General features: G+C 47.5%; 1 protein-coding gene and 1 pseudogene across 1 annotated transcript; both read right to left on the bottom strand.

Moving 5' to 3' along the window:
• Window positions 1–10991, bottom strand: part of LOC149353974 (uncharacterized) — a 107116-nt pseudogene extending 96125 nt beyond the window's left edge.
• Window positions 10992–11081: 90 nt separating this feature from the next.
• On the bottom strand, window positions 11082–13029 carry LOC149353973 (uncharacterized). Its single transcript, XM_089575897.1, has 4 exons — window positions 12740–13029; window positions 11642–11802; window positions 11441–11570; window positions 11082–11249 (listed from the first exon to the last, which is right to left on the bottom strand). Exons 1-4 carry the CDS (start codon window positions 12881–12883, stop codon window positions 11082–11084), a joined length of 603 nt encoding a protein of 200 aa, XP_089432023.1. The 5' UTR covers window positions 12884–13029.
• Window positions 13030–14020: the final 991 nt, after the last annotated feature.

The raw sequence follows: 14020 nt of genomic DNA, 5'->3' as shown, positions 1-14020 counted from the left end.
CTTAGTTGCTTAGCGAGGGCCTCGGTTCTGGCAGCCTTGACGCCATAGGAAGCATAAGAGGGTTCTCACGCAGCTTCCACCCTCTCCGTTCGATGACGTTCTACGTCACACCTGTGGTAACTCAGGACGTTCTACGTCCGCCGCTTATGAACGTGGGTGGCGCTGATGAACACTCTCAAGGTTAGGTTACTTGTAAACATAAATACCCCCGAAAGCAGAAGATTTGACAGCCGTCGCCGTAGCTCAGAGGTAGAGCACCGGACGCGTAATTCGGAGGTCGTGGGTTCGGATCCCACCGGCGGCAGTGGTTGTTTTTTCTTCTGCTTTTCTAATCAATTAGCTTTAAGCGATAACATATTCAGTAATATTCTAAATTGATCAACAACACAAAATAAATAAATAAATTAAAAATCCCCTGTGCCCCTTGGTTTCTGTGGCTGTTGGCTTCTTTCATATTTATAACGAGCCCCTCGTTCTCCTTCCCTTGTTTGCTTAGTTGCTTAGCGAGGGCCTCGGTTCTGGCAGCCTTGACGCCATAGGAAGCATAAGAGGGTTCTCACGCAGCTTCCACCCTCTCCGTTCGATGACGTTCTACGTCACACCTGTGGTAACTCAGGACGTTCTACGTCCGCCGCTTATGAACGTGGTGGCGCTGCTGAACACTCTCAAGGTTAGGTTACTTGTAAACATAAATACCCCCGAAAGCAGAAGATTTGACAGCCGTCGCCGTAGCTCAGAGGTAGAGCACCGGACGCGTAATTCGGAGGTCGTGGGTTCGGATCCCACCGGCGGCAGTGGTTGTTTTTTCTTCTGCTTTTCTAATCAATTAGCTTTAAGCGATAACATATTCAGTAATATTCTAAATTGATCAACAACACAAAATAAATAAATAAATTAAAAATCCCCTGTGCCCCTTGGTTTCTGTGGCTGTTGGCTTCTTTCATATTTATAACGAGCCCCTCGTTCTCCTTCCATTGTTTGCTTAGTTGCTTAGCGAGGGCCTCGGTTCTGGCAGCCTTGACGCCATAGGAAGCATAAGAGGGTTCTCACGCAGCTTCCACCCTCTCCGTTCGATGACGTTCTACGTCACACCTGTGGTAACTCAGGACGTTCTACGTCCGCCGCTTATGAACGTGGGTGGCGCTGATGAACACTCTCAAGGTTAGGTTACTTGTAAACATAAATACCCCCGAAAGCAGAAGATTTGACAGCCGTCGCCGTAGCTCAGAGGTAGAGCACCGGACGCGTAATTCGGAGGTCGTGGGTTCGGATCCCACCGGCGGCAGTGGTTGTTTTTTCTTCTGCTTTTCTAATCAATTAGCTTTAAGCGATAACATATTCAGTAATATTCTAAATTGATCAACAACACAAAATAAATAAATAAATTAAAAATCCCCTGTGCCCCTTGGTTTCTGTGGCTGTTGGCTTCTTTCATATTTATAACGAGCCCCTCGTTCTCCTTCCCTTGTTTGCTTAGTTGCTTAGCGAGGGCCTCGGTTCTGGCAGCCTTGACGCCATAGGAAGCATAAGAGGGTTCTCACGCAGCTTCCACCCTCTCCGTTCGATGACGTTCTACGTCACACCTGTGGTAACTCAGGACGTTCTACGTCCGCCGCTTATGAACGTGGGTGGCGCTGATGAACACTCTCAAGGTTAGGTTACTTGTAAACATAAATACCCCCGAAAGCAGAAGATTTGACAGCCGTCGCCGTAGCTCAGAGGTAGAGCACCGGACGCGTAATTCGGAGGTCGTGGGTTCGGATCCCACCGGCGGCAGTGGTTGTTTTTTCTTCTGCTTTTCTAATCAATTAGCTTTAAGCGATAACATATTCAGTAATATTCTAAATTGATCAACAACACAAAATAAATAAATAAATTAAAAATCCCCTGTGCCCCTTGGTTTCTGTGGCTGTTGGCTTCTTTCATATTTATAACGAGCCCCTCGTTCTCCTTCCCTTGTTTGCTTAGTTGCTTAGCGAGGGCCTCGGTTCTGGCAGCCTTGACGCCATAGGAAGCATAAGAGGGTTCTCACGCAGCTTCCACCCTCTCCGTTCGATGACGTTCTACGTCACACCTGTGGTAACTCAGGACGTTCTACGTCCGCCGCTTATGAACGTGGGTGGCGCTGATGAACACTCTCAAGGTTAGGTTACTTGTAAACATAAATACCCCCGAAAGCAGAAGATTTGACAGCCGTCGCCGTAGCTCAGAGGTAGAGCACCGGACGCGTAATTCGGAGGTCGTGGGTTCCGATCCCACCGGCGGCAGTGGTTGTTTTTTCTTCTGCTTTTCTAATCAATTAGCTTTAAGCGATAACATATTCAGTAATATTCTAAATTGATCAACAACACAAAATAAATAAATAAATTAAAAATCCCCTGTGCCCCTTGGTTTCTGTGGCTGTTGGCTTCTTTCATATATATATATATATATATATATATTATACACGCACGAACGCGCGCGTGGTGGAAAAGCTTGGTTGCATTTAGCTGGGGATACCTGGTATATATATATATATATATATATATATATATATATATATATATATATATATATATTATACACGCACGAACGCGCGCGACTGCAGAATGCAACGCGTGCACTTCATGTCAGAGCGCAGTTTGATCTGCGCTTATAGTACGCATGTCTGTCTAACTGCGGCATGCGCTCAAATTTAAGCAACGTCACTCTACAGTTAGACGTGTGCCTCGCGTCACTTACACGTTTGCGTGCGTGCAATCACGATGCGCTCAACGCAAGCGCCGTTATGTAGAGCTTACTGCGGCCATACGCTCGACCGCGAACAAACCACTGCACGGCGTAGCTTGAAAAAAAAAAAAGGTATACTCAGCAGCCATTGAAAGCACGTCACTGACCTCGCAAAGTCTGGTCGATGGCGTTGCGTTAAAATTGGCCCGGCCAATTCTGTGTAACCAAGCTTTCCTCCGGCCCGCGTTGGTTTTCGATGATTGGATCGCGAAGAACCGCTTTCCGCCGTCGTGACGGTTCTTGCACCCGAAGGCGCAGCAGCTCGTCATGCCGCACAGATAGACGGCTTGAAGTTAGGTGACTGACACACGTTCTGAGCAAAACAAAAGCTGCTGTTTTTCACAGCAAGCAAAAACGCAGTGTCCGCAACGACGCCTGGGGAACCTACGGTGCGCGGTTGGAGCGGACAATATGCCGTCTGCGGCCTCGAGAAGCGCGAGTTTAAAGGAGTTTTGCGCGCGAAACCATCGACCAATGGGAAGAGGAGACGGGCGCAGGAGAGGGAGAGGCGGCGCTCTGCAAAGGTTGTCGTTACTTTAAAAATTTCCAGGCCAGCGGCAGGAGCGGTGGCCGCGCGGCGACCGCGACGAGCCGAGTTTCCGGAGAATCGAGGGCCGTGGTGTGACGTTACAGGGCGGCCGTGGCTCAAAGTGCAGCGACGGCGAAGAGGCGAAAACTTGGCGTAATGTAGGCATCGCTACAAAAACAGCATGTAGAGGACTTGTGTCCTCTCCCATGAGCGACAGGGCTAGGCTTAACGCGCAGCGCGACCCCCACATCTCATTCTCATTCTCCACCACCGCCCAGTAATTTATAGACGCGCCTTGGGCCGTTGACATCAGCGCACCGCAGTTCGTGACATGACCCTCCTGCCCGTACCCGCCGCTGAAGCGCCGCTCACGCGGTCGCGTTCCGCCACCGCTTCTCTTGCTGACAAGCTAGAAACAAGGGGACATATTCATTTTAAAGACAGCCTATCATTCCTTCATCACATGATGCTCGCCGCGTGGAGGTCAAGTGGTATTTCAACAGTGTTTTTTTGAGCAAGCCGCTCGCTTCAGGTAGACCGGAATGCCTCTTGCCTGCTCCAGATATTGAGCGTAACAGGCATCATCTATGTCGCTTCCTACTGCCCTATGTTGTAGGCGGAGGCGGGGCAGGTCAGAACGATGTCCCGAATCTTGTGCTTGGCATTTATGTAAAGGTACTTCCAGCGGTTAATGGAAGGCCCGACAGTGTGGCAAACCATGTTGCAGCCGTTTATAACGCCGGCTTGTGTAACTGGTTAGCTGGGCCACCATGAAGCGGCGCGCGCTATCAGCAAGTCCTTATCTTGTCCCCCCCCCCCCGGTAATCTCTTTCGGTGGCTGAGTTGCTTGTTGCTTCAAAATTGCAGCTTCAGGGATTTCCTTGGCGCTAGCTGCAAAGCGTTTGAAGAGCGGTTCGTGCCGTTTGAAGCAGGTCGGCAGCTGGCACCTGCGGCCTTCCGCCAATGAGCGCACACCGCTTCAACGGTCTGCTTGTATTGTTTAGTTGAGTCATATGACTGCCATGAGTAACTGTTTTTCACCGGGCGCTTTTTATTTCATTATCTCAAGTCGAAGGCTCCGTTTCGGCTTCTCCACTCTCAAAAACCGCGCTCATGAAGGGAATCCTTCATTCGACGATTGCACAAAGAACGCGAGAAGGAGCTATGAGATTGAAGAACACATCACGAGCTAGTTGGTTTTCCATCACACGAAAACAGCGCAAACTACACAGAGGACGCAGAAAGGGGAGACGAGACACAGGCGCCTGTGCCTCGTCTTCCCTTTCTGCGTCCTTTGTGTAGTTTGCGCTGTTTTTGTGTGAGCTATGAGAGTGTTATATCTCCTGTAATGAAAAGGACGTTTTACGACATGACACCGCTTGGTAGTTGCCACAGGGGGGCTAGCTCACTAACTTCATAATCTCGGAGTAAAGACTATTATTGGCGCTGAGAGAAAAATACATTTGTTTGAAATGGAGGGTAGAGGGTTCTTTGAACTAATGTAGCGAATTTATAGACAAAAATAGTTACAAGAAACGAAAGTAAATAAAATTTACCTACTCTGCAATTTTAGTGCTCTCGAATGTAACAGTTCAGTGGTGTTATGTGCATTATAATGGCAAAAGGGCAACCACAATAGGAACAGGGGCTTCCGCTCTCTCAAAACTACTTTCTTTTCAGTTCGTGTGCTGAGAAAATTTAACTGGCCATGCCGAAAAATTTGAGGAAATAATCGATCTCATAAACAAAACGCTGCAACAGACAGATTAAAGACGCTAATAGCGCGTTCCTACGTTGTTTATGTGCCCATCAAATGAATGATGCCGTTTGTGAGCGCGGTTTCTGCTCACGGAGGAGCCCATACGAAGCCTTTAGAGTTGAAGACAAGGTATAAAACAGCCCCCCGCGTCATGCGACTCATGGCAGCAGCCTGACTACGCTGAACACTCAACACAGGCCGTTCATAGCGGCGTGTGTTGAGTGGCGAAGGCCGCGAGGACAAGCAGCCGTCTCGCTTTTGTTGGGGCGAACCGCTCTTAAAACACATCGACCGACGCACAAAATAAGGGTCTGCTGATGGCGCGTGCAGCTTGCTGGCTACTGAGCTAATCAGAGGTGCGAGGCGGATTTAGAAAGTGCCGCGAAAGGGTTTTCCACGTTGTCGCGTCACCAATTAACTTCCGACAGCACCTGTACTGTGGAGAGCATCAGCGGCGTATACCACGCCAGCTTAGGTCAGACTGCTCTGGAGCGGCTGCTGTTCATACAGGAGAGAAGGCGCCCGTGTTTTTATAGAGGCAGGTTAGAGACCTGTGGCGCTCCTGTTTGGCGGCAACACCAAGAAGCATCTAAAGAGAAGCGGATATGCTGTTCACAATTGCTTGCTGTGCTGACAGCTCTTCCGTCAGATCTTACGCCAGGCAACATTGAGGAGAAACAGGTGAAGCCAATAACCAGTGCTGTTTCAATGGATGCTCGCCAAATTTCGGCTGGTGGTGTTTACCGGGCTAGCGTGCCATACACACGCGTGGCAGTACATGACAGTGGCAGTGGTTTGTTAAGGTGTTCCATAAGGTCGTTGGTTTGCGAGAGGTACGCAGTCGCCTTCAATGGCTCGTGTTATTTAACTTTAGCACGGCTTGTGTCAGTCAACTTTAGAACGGTGCTCCCCTGTGCACGTTGAACACTTCAGTGATCATGATAGGAGGATCATGGTAGTAGGAGATGTAGGAGAGATAACACGAGGAGAGCGCTGCTGACGGAGTTCAAGGCATTTGCGGTGTCCTTTACTGTTATCTCGACCTCTTTGAAGACAGGGCAGTGTTAGGCACTTATGGAGAGATTGGTGCTTCTGCACGCACGTGCGAGCAGCTGTATATGAAGCGACCACATCTACGTGAAGCTATCATCCTCAGCTGAGGAAGAGAGCTGGATAGTATTATAAGAAAGCGAATATTGGTTCACTGATGAAATTAAAATCATACTTATATGGCGTTATGCGCATAGCTTATGCATCAGCGTCTTAATTTAATTTATAGCGACACAGAAGGTGAAGGTAAGAGTGCATTCCAGTTGCAAAAGTGTGTACTATCGGCCAACACTAGAATTAGCCAACAGTAAAGCCTCACACATATGCAAAATGTAGTTCTGCTTTTCATAAGTACCAGCAACAACCATTACAAAAGTGCAAAGTACTGCAGTACTGACTTCTGAACTCTGTGTTAGCCACAGCAGTGTGGCCTCAATTCTGAAATACATGCATGCATTATGAAGAAACATTGCACAGCAAGTTTTCGGAGAGCCATATTGGTCTCCTGAACTGCATTTATACCATAATGTAAAAAAGTTCACACTGCCTCAGCTTTGCTTATATTTTTCTCTAGACACACTGGTAGAGCCCCCACAAGAGGATGCCCATCCAGTAAACAGCTGCCAAGTGCAGACCACTTCAAATGGCGTCCTGCAGACGTCAACCACCGCGGCAGCCCCTCATGCTGTGAAACCACCGCAGAAAAGAAGGAAGGAAGGAGGCCCAGAGGTCGCGGTGGGAGGGGTTATGGACAGGGTGGATGCCCTCATTGCAGATGATAAAGATCAGGCCTCAGTGTATGGCCAATTAGTAGCACATAAGCTACGAGCGTGCCCAAAAAATCTTAGGAAGACTATGGAACTCGAGCTGCTTGCTTTTGTAACCAAATATACATTTGATGATGCAGAATAAATGTACATTTCCAGCAGCACCCTGTCGAATTGAATACACAGTGTTGGGGGCAAAATAAACCCCTGCCAAAAAGGTGCAAGGAGAACCAGCAGCTAAAGCACGGTCAATGCACTGCGCAGAAACGACAGGAACCAAGCTTCCTTGCATGAGCAGACAGTGGCCCACAGACAGTGGGCATGTCTAAAGTATGCTATGGAGGCTAACTCTTATATTCATCACAAAATAGACATTTCATGACACACAATAGCAGCAAATACATAGCACTGTCTTGTTGCTAAATGCTATGAGTCACAGGTAGACAGGATGAAAGGTAGTAAAGCGCAATTGCAATTCACATCTTTGTTTTTCCTGTCTGCTACAGTACACCAGCTATCTTTTTCTAAGCTCGATTGATAATCTGCAAACGCGCTCTTCAATGCAAACGGCATTGAGGGTGCCGAAAAAAAGAGTGGATATTTTTGTCAACTGCGGCACAAGCACGTGCGCAATGCTTTGCAGTTTGCTAGCACCCGTGAAGGCAAAGGAGAATAAGTTTAAAGAACTCATGGTAACTCTAAGCAGCCACTTTTAAGCCCCGCTCATCCCTGTCGTCATGAAAGGAATGGCAAGGCGTATGGTTTGATGGCTAGGAAGAGTAGCTGAAAGAAAAAAGTGCACTTCACAATGCGAACAGTGTTTGCACAACTCTCCAATGTTAAGACAGAACCAGTGTCATGGCCTGAGCCAAGTGAATGCTGGGAGTGTGCACCTAGATTATGCCGCACCATTTGGTGGGAAAATGCTTTTTATACTTGTGAACACCAAATCACAGACACAGAGATGCTCCCTAAAGACCCGGACTGTGGTGTGCACAGCCAGACGCTGGTCGATGCAGCAATGTAGCTAGTATGAATTAAAACCCTTGTTATGTTAAAGAAATGCACCGCAGTCGAAGCATCGCAGCACTCAAGGCAACCACAGAACAAGTCGCGAGAATGATAAACAGAGTCAGCGAACAGGAAGTGCAGCCTGAAGGAAAAAGACATGCTAAGTCTTGTGGATAGCCTAGTAGTCAGCAGGGTGCAATACAGCCTGCTGTATCAGGAACTCGAAAGACCAAGGTAAAGCAGGAAGAGACCGTAACACACAATGTGGACAAAAATGTGCTCAAAATACCACAAAACACCCCCAATGATAAATGAATGGCCCTGGATGTGCACAACACTTTTAAGTAGTTACAAAAACACTATTAGCAGTGCAGAGGCAACGGGTGATGCAGACGAGTACAGGAAGGGCTCTCCTAACCAAACTTGGGATGGGGACAGGAGAAGGCGAATACTATATGAGGAACCTGAAAGATGAACACACGTGTCTGCTCAAGGTCATGACTGCGCCCAAGCACATAGACCCGAAGCTCCATAAAGAGAGGAGAACGGCACGAGCAGAGGAACTACAGAGGTTGCATGGGAAAAGCAAAGGCACCGCACACATGGATGCAGCGAGTACACAAAAGGGGCCTAAGCAGTTGCAGCAGTAGTGAAATACCAAATGCAAGTGCCAAGTGCAACCATCAAGGGAGCCAGCATAACCAAAGCAAAGGAAGTTGCCTCGCAATGGCCATAGTTGACGGCATCAGAAGGGACACTCCTGATGGTACTAACGGACTCCAAGCAAGCATGCTGAACTACCTCAATGGTAGGGTAGGCAGTCAAGCGGGAAGAAATACAGAAATCAGAGAATCAAAATTTAAAACCAGCCATGTGCTGGTATGGATGCCAGGACATGCAGAGGTCAGAGGCAACCAAAGGGCTTATGACACTGCATGAGGATACGCAGCAAGCCGCAACATCTGAAAGACCCGAAGGGCAACCTGAACCCAATGCCGGCAAAATAGACAACAGACATTCTGGATTATTACAAAAGGACCAGGAAAGGTATCTGGAACCTCACAAAAAAAAAACACTCCGAGCCGATGCGTACCTGTGCCTAAACAGACGAAGTAAAATGTGCCCAACACAAGGACAAACGCCCATGGTGCGGGGGCAAACCCACACTCTACCACACCACATGGTAGTGCGCCAAAGTGCCTTTGAACTCTGTGGTAGAACTGAGTGCAGTGCAGTGGAAGCAGATGCTTGCCAGCGAGAACAAGGACCAGCTAGGCTTGGTCTTCGAACCAAGTGGGCACAAAGCACTGGACTACGGGTACACCCACGAAGCAATCAAGAAGCACCTGACAGGGATCTTTGGTTGCGACTTACAAGAAGTCCAGTACAGTTGACCCTATCTCTCCCGTGTTGTAAAAAATCACATGAATTACACAGACGAGACATGGAAAGGGAAATGAGCGGCTTGCCATGACATACATATAAAGGAAGCGACGTGTCACCGACACACAAGAAAAGTGTTGGGGATTTTGTTTTTAATCAGTAGTGTTGAGCAATAAGGGCCTCCGCAGTGGCTCAGCGGTTTGGTGCTCGGCAGCTGACCCGAAAGAAGCGGGTTCGATTCCGGCCACAGCGGAAACGCAAGGCACCCGTGTACTGTGGAATGTCAGTGCACGTTAAAGAACCCGAAGTGGTCGAAATTATCCAGAGCCCTCCAATATAGCATCCCTCATAGCCTGAGTCGCTTTGGGATGTTAAACCGCATAAATCATGTTGAGCGAAAGCAAATATTAGTGCAATAATTCTTTTACTGAACAATATTTCATTAGCAAGTTGCAGAAAAAACAGCCAGATGCTGCAAACTGGTTTGGATCACATTGGTGCCATGTGGTCTTTTTTCTGATCTGTAATCAATTACCTTTCAGGTAAAAAAAATATTATGCAGGTACATCTTGAATGATTTACACCACAAATTAAAGAAAAACATTTCCCTATGCTCTGCTTGGTGTCGGTGGCTGTTGGCTTCCTTTATATGTATAAATCACAGCGCATCTTAAGTTCTGTACACACTAGGGTGCTGGAAGTCCAGTGTGCCCATTGCCATGGCACAGCCCCTTCACTCATGAAATACTGTGCAAACAGGTTTCTTGCCTGTGCAGCACCTGCCCTGAAATTCCGTGACTGTGTAGACTCCAGGTTAAGTAGACCTCCTGACTCAGCATCAGCCCTCCACTGGCCTGGGGAAATGTTGCCGAAGCTGTCCTCGCTATCTGCATAGCCAGGTGGGCAGTAAGGTGTGTCCTTAGCAGCCGAAAGAAAGTTATGCAAAGCACAACATGCCAGGACGGCATATGATGCATTTTATGGCAGGAGGTTGATTGGGCCAAATAGGATCCTCCAGCGTGGTGCCAGAATGCCGAACGCATTTTCCACGATGCGCCTGCAACAAACACACTTTGTAAATCCATAATAATTCTGTTACCCTGCAATAAAATGGCACACGTTGGTTATTTTGTACAAGTAAAAGTATCATATATGGGAATGTGCACTGGACAAGTAATTAGTACTACATATCACGAAACAAACTGTACAGGCCAGGTGCAGTATATGTGATCTGGTAAAGAGGTTTATCTATACTGGTGTGCTTTGTTTTAGAAGTTTCTTCTCCTCCTTGCCCTTCATGTGCAGCATAAAATAGTAAACAGGATAAATAGCACTCTCAAGGAGCAGTATGAAATAAAGAGCACTTGTGTAGTCTGTTCTTTCAGTAACCAATTTTTTTTCTTTTCTAATAAGAGAGGAAGGCATGCCTAACTTATACCTTGCTCTGCTCAGCCTGTAGTTGAAGACTCTCTGGGTCGGCTGCACGTTTTTTCCAGGGTACGGACGTAGAAAGTCTTCCCTCAGCTGGAAAGCTTCGTCGCCCACAAACACGTGTGGCGCAACTCTGGCTTTTGGGGAGCCGTGCTGCAGGCGGCACGTTCGCAACGCCGCTGCTGAGTTTCTTGCCAAACGTCGACGACTTAAAGATGCCCCCATCACTGTGGCGTCCTGGAGCCCCAACATCTACCACGAGGAATCTATACCTTGCATCGACAACTGCCATTAATACAATGGAAAATGTGCCCTAAAACAGAAAAAACACAACATATTCATGAGCAACCTTTGTACATGTATGAAGCTTGGAGCAGTTATTCTAATGAAAAACTGTGCTCAATACCTTGTAGTTGTAGAAACTGCTGCCAGAATGTGGTGGGGCTGTAATTTGCACATGTTTCCCATCAACTGCGCCAATGCAGTTGGGGAAATTCCATCGTGTGCCGAACTCCCGTGCCGTGGTCTCCCACTGCTCAGGTCCTGGATCCTAGAAAGCAGAAATAAAAAGGCTCACCATGGTGAAGGAATAGTTTTGCATTCTAGTGAAATGCCAAAACTGATTGTGCTTTTTATATTACTTCACCTCAGCCCTTATATATAGTTTATATTACTGCACTTTTGGGTTTTTAATATGTATCAAACATACATGTTACCCAATAAGAGGCGAGCAATACTCACAGGCATGTAGAGCGGCTCCAAATTCTTCCAGAGAGCTCGGCAAGTGCCATGTATCACGAGCCTGCATGTTGATGGTGCTACCCGAAACACCATGGCCACTTGCTTTATGGCCATCCCTGAGGAGAGGTACCTGTATACAATAAAAAAAAATCGATGATAACTTGTGTGAAAACATTAGTATCGTCACAAGTGTTGCAGTACCTGAGGGTGATCGCCAGCCTTTCTTCTGAGGAAACAGGCTCTCTACACAGATGATGGCGCTCCAAGTCCTCCCGGACAATCTTGAGAAGAACATCAAATTGTTCCGGATACATCCGGTAGTACCGGAAAAACATTGGCGGGTCTTTTCTCATGACTTTGTACTGCAATAATGACAGCAAAACAAACATAAATCTGTTAAGTGCATACCGCTATTTATGACCATGACACAATTGCTCTCCTATCCTGTCACTGCATCCACGTCAAGGTACAGCACTTTTTAAAATGCAGCTAACAACCAATCGGGGAACAACCAGCGAACAATGCAGTGGTCACTACACCTTGCAGCGTTTCTTTGAGATGTACACAGCCAGTCCCCCCAGTCTCCAATCAAACTTTTTCACGATTCCTGTCACGCGTCGCGCGGTGTCGGGATTGGTATGCAGGAGGCTCATGCTCGCTGTTTATAGCAAAATAAACGCCTTTCAGGAGAATGCCGAGCTCCCGACAGCATGTCTCGGCCCATGGGAAGCGTATTCGAAGCTTTAATCATAGGTCAGAAGCAAAGAAGCAATCTCTGAAATAATTACCATATAAGAAAATGTGCCATGACATCGCACAGTACACGGGCCCCTAGAATTTCGCCTGCACAGAAATTCAACCGCCGCGGCCGGAATCGAACCCGCGTCTTTCGGGTCAGCAGTCGAGCGCGTCCACTGGCTGAAGTCAGTGCGAGTACTAGGCGGACGGCGCAACAACAGTGATTTTCAAAAGTAGCATGTAGGAAGACACCCCTACCGAAATGTAAGCGCTTGCGATGACGCGCTGTACGAACTTTTTCATTTTGAGTGCAATTACCGCAGCTCACGTAAAGCCATTCTCGCGTTTTTTTACACTAGTTTGCATCCAGAATGTATCACGAAAAATAAGCCGGAAGACCTGTCTGATGTAAGGTGCTCTCCGAACGGTATAAACTCTGATGGTTATAGAATGTGCAAGCAGGAATAGCGGTGCTACTTTAGGATTTCACTCGTACTGTAGCAGGGTATTACACGGGATGAAGAGCGTACGATCGTTCGCAATCAACCAAAAGGTACTTACCGCGGTGTGGAATTCGCCCTCCTGCTTTCTTGCCTCCCATACTGGATGCACCCAGAACCTCCTCTTCCTTTTCTTCTTTTCTTGGAGCAGCTTCATCAGCAATAACTTTTTCTTTAAAAGCAGCAGACGACGAAGTGCACCCATGAAGGCAGTCGAGGTAGCGCTGTGTACTCGATCCAAAAATCTTCCCTATGCTGCTCGCAGTGCGCCCGAAGTCTAAATTTGCACCGAGCAAGCACAGCTCGAATCAGCCAAGGCAGATAGATGTGCTCCGCGTTGGATCAGCGACTGGAAAGAGAATCAGACGCGTCGCTCACTTCTGTGCCTCGATTTCTGCCGATCACGCACAGCGTGGCCATACCACGAATTTTCCAACGCGCACTCTCCGCTAAACAGGCACAAAACATATTGAGACATTCTCAAAAGCAAGTAAACGAGTTATAGATAATTTGTTAGCAATTATTGTTTGCGTTTAATTGTTACAAAAATACAAAAATGGTCTTTATACTTTATTTGTGCGTTTCGTGTTGAGAAAAGCATTTTTAGCTCGTCTGGCCACACTGAGGCGGCACCAACCGCTTTTTCGCTCCATGTATTCCGAACCGGCGCAAGTTACGCGTCGCGCCGCCTCAGCGTTTTCTGCTGGGCGAAAAACGCCGAAGAAAACGCTCCATGTATCCCGGCCTTAAGGCAATGTAAAACGGCCGTACATGAGCAAAACGCAAGACCGACATGAAGCCCCCAATAGCTGAATAACACCTTTGAAGTAAAGCCCATGTCAAGGAACATATAGCCGGTGTACTATTCAGGAAGAGAGGACAGACATAGTAAATTAAAGAAAGAACAACAGAAACACACTATACAAAAACAATCGAGGTCGGGTTGGAGGCATGATAAAGAAAAATGTTACAGACTGCGACGCGACTTAAGAAGTAGAGCATCATTCATGTCCGTAGACCCAACCCATTCAAAAGAGGCAGCCATGGCACTCGCAGTAACGACACAGAAAAAAAACGCATATAATTAGGATTCGCGAGAAACATGCAGGAACAACATGAGTGGCAGGATAGGGCAGATAGCCAGTAGGATCTTGAACGATATAAAGGAAGCCGAAAAGCAAGCAAAGCTCATATGGACATCAGCCCAGAAATCCGTAGAGAGGAACCGAAGCACACTCCAAATCCCGAGCACTCGTAGTTCGGGCACCCAACACACGGACGAGCAAAACTACTCAAACACGCTGACCGCATAGTCAGAAAGCCTACAGCACTATAGACTTGA

This window comes from Amblyomma mixtum, chromosome 3, assembly GCF_055824585.1.
Source record: "Amblyomma mixtum isolate Tamu chromosome 3, ASM5582458v1, whole genome shotgun sequence".
In the NCBI taxonomy this organism is placed as follows: domain Eukaryota; kingdom Metazoa; phylum Arthropoda; class Arachnida; order Ixodida; family Ixodidae; genus Amblyomma; species Amblyomma mixtum.
The sequence above is the reverse complement of the archived record's forward strand: the minus strand, read 5'-3'. Positions and strand labels throughout refer to the sequence as shown.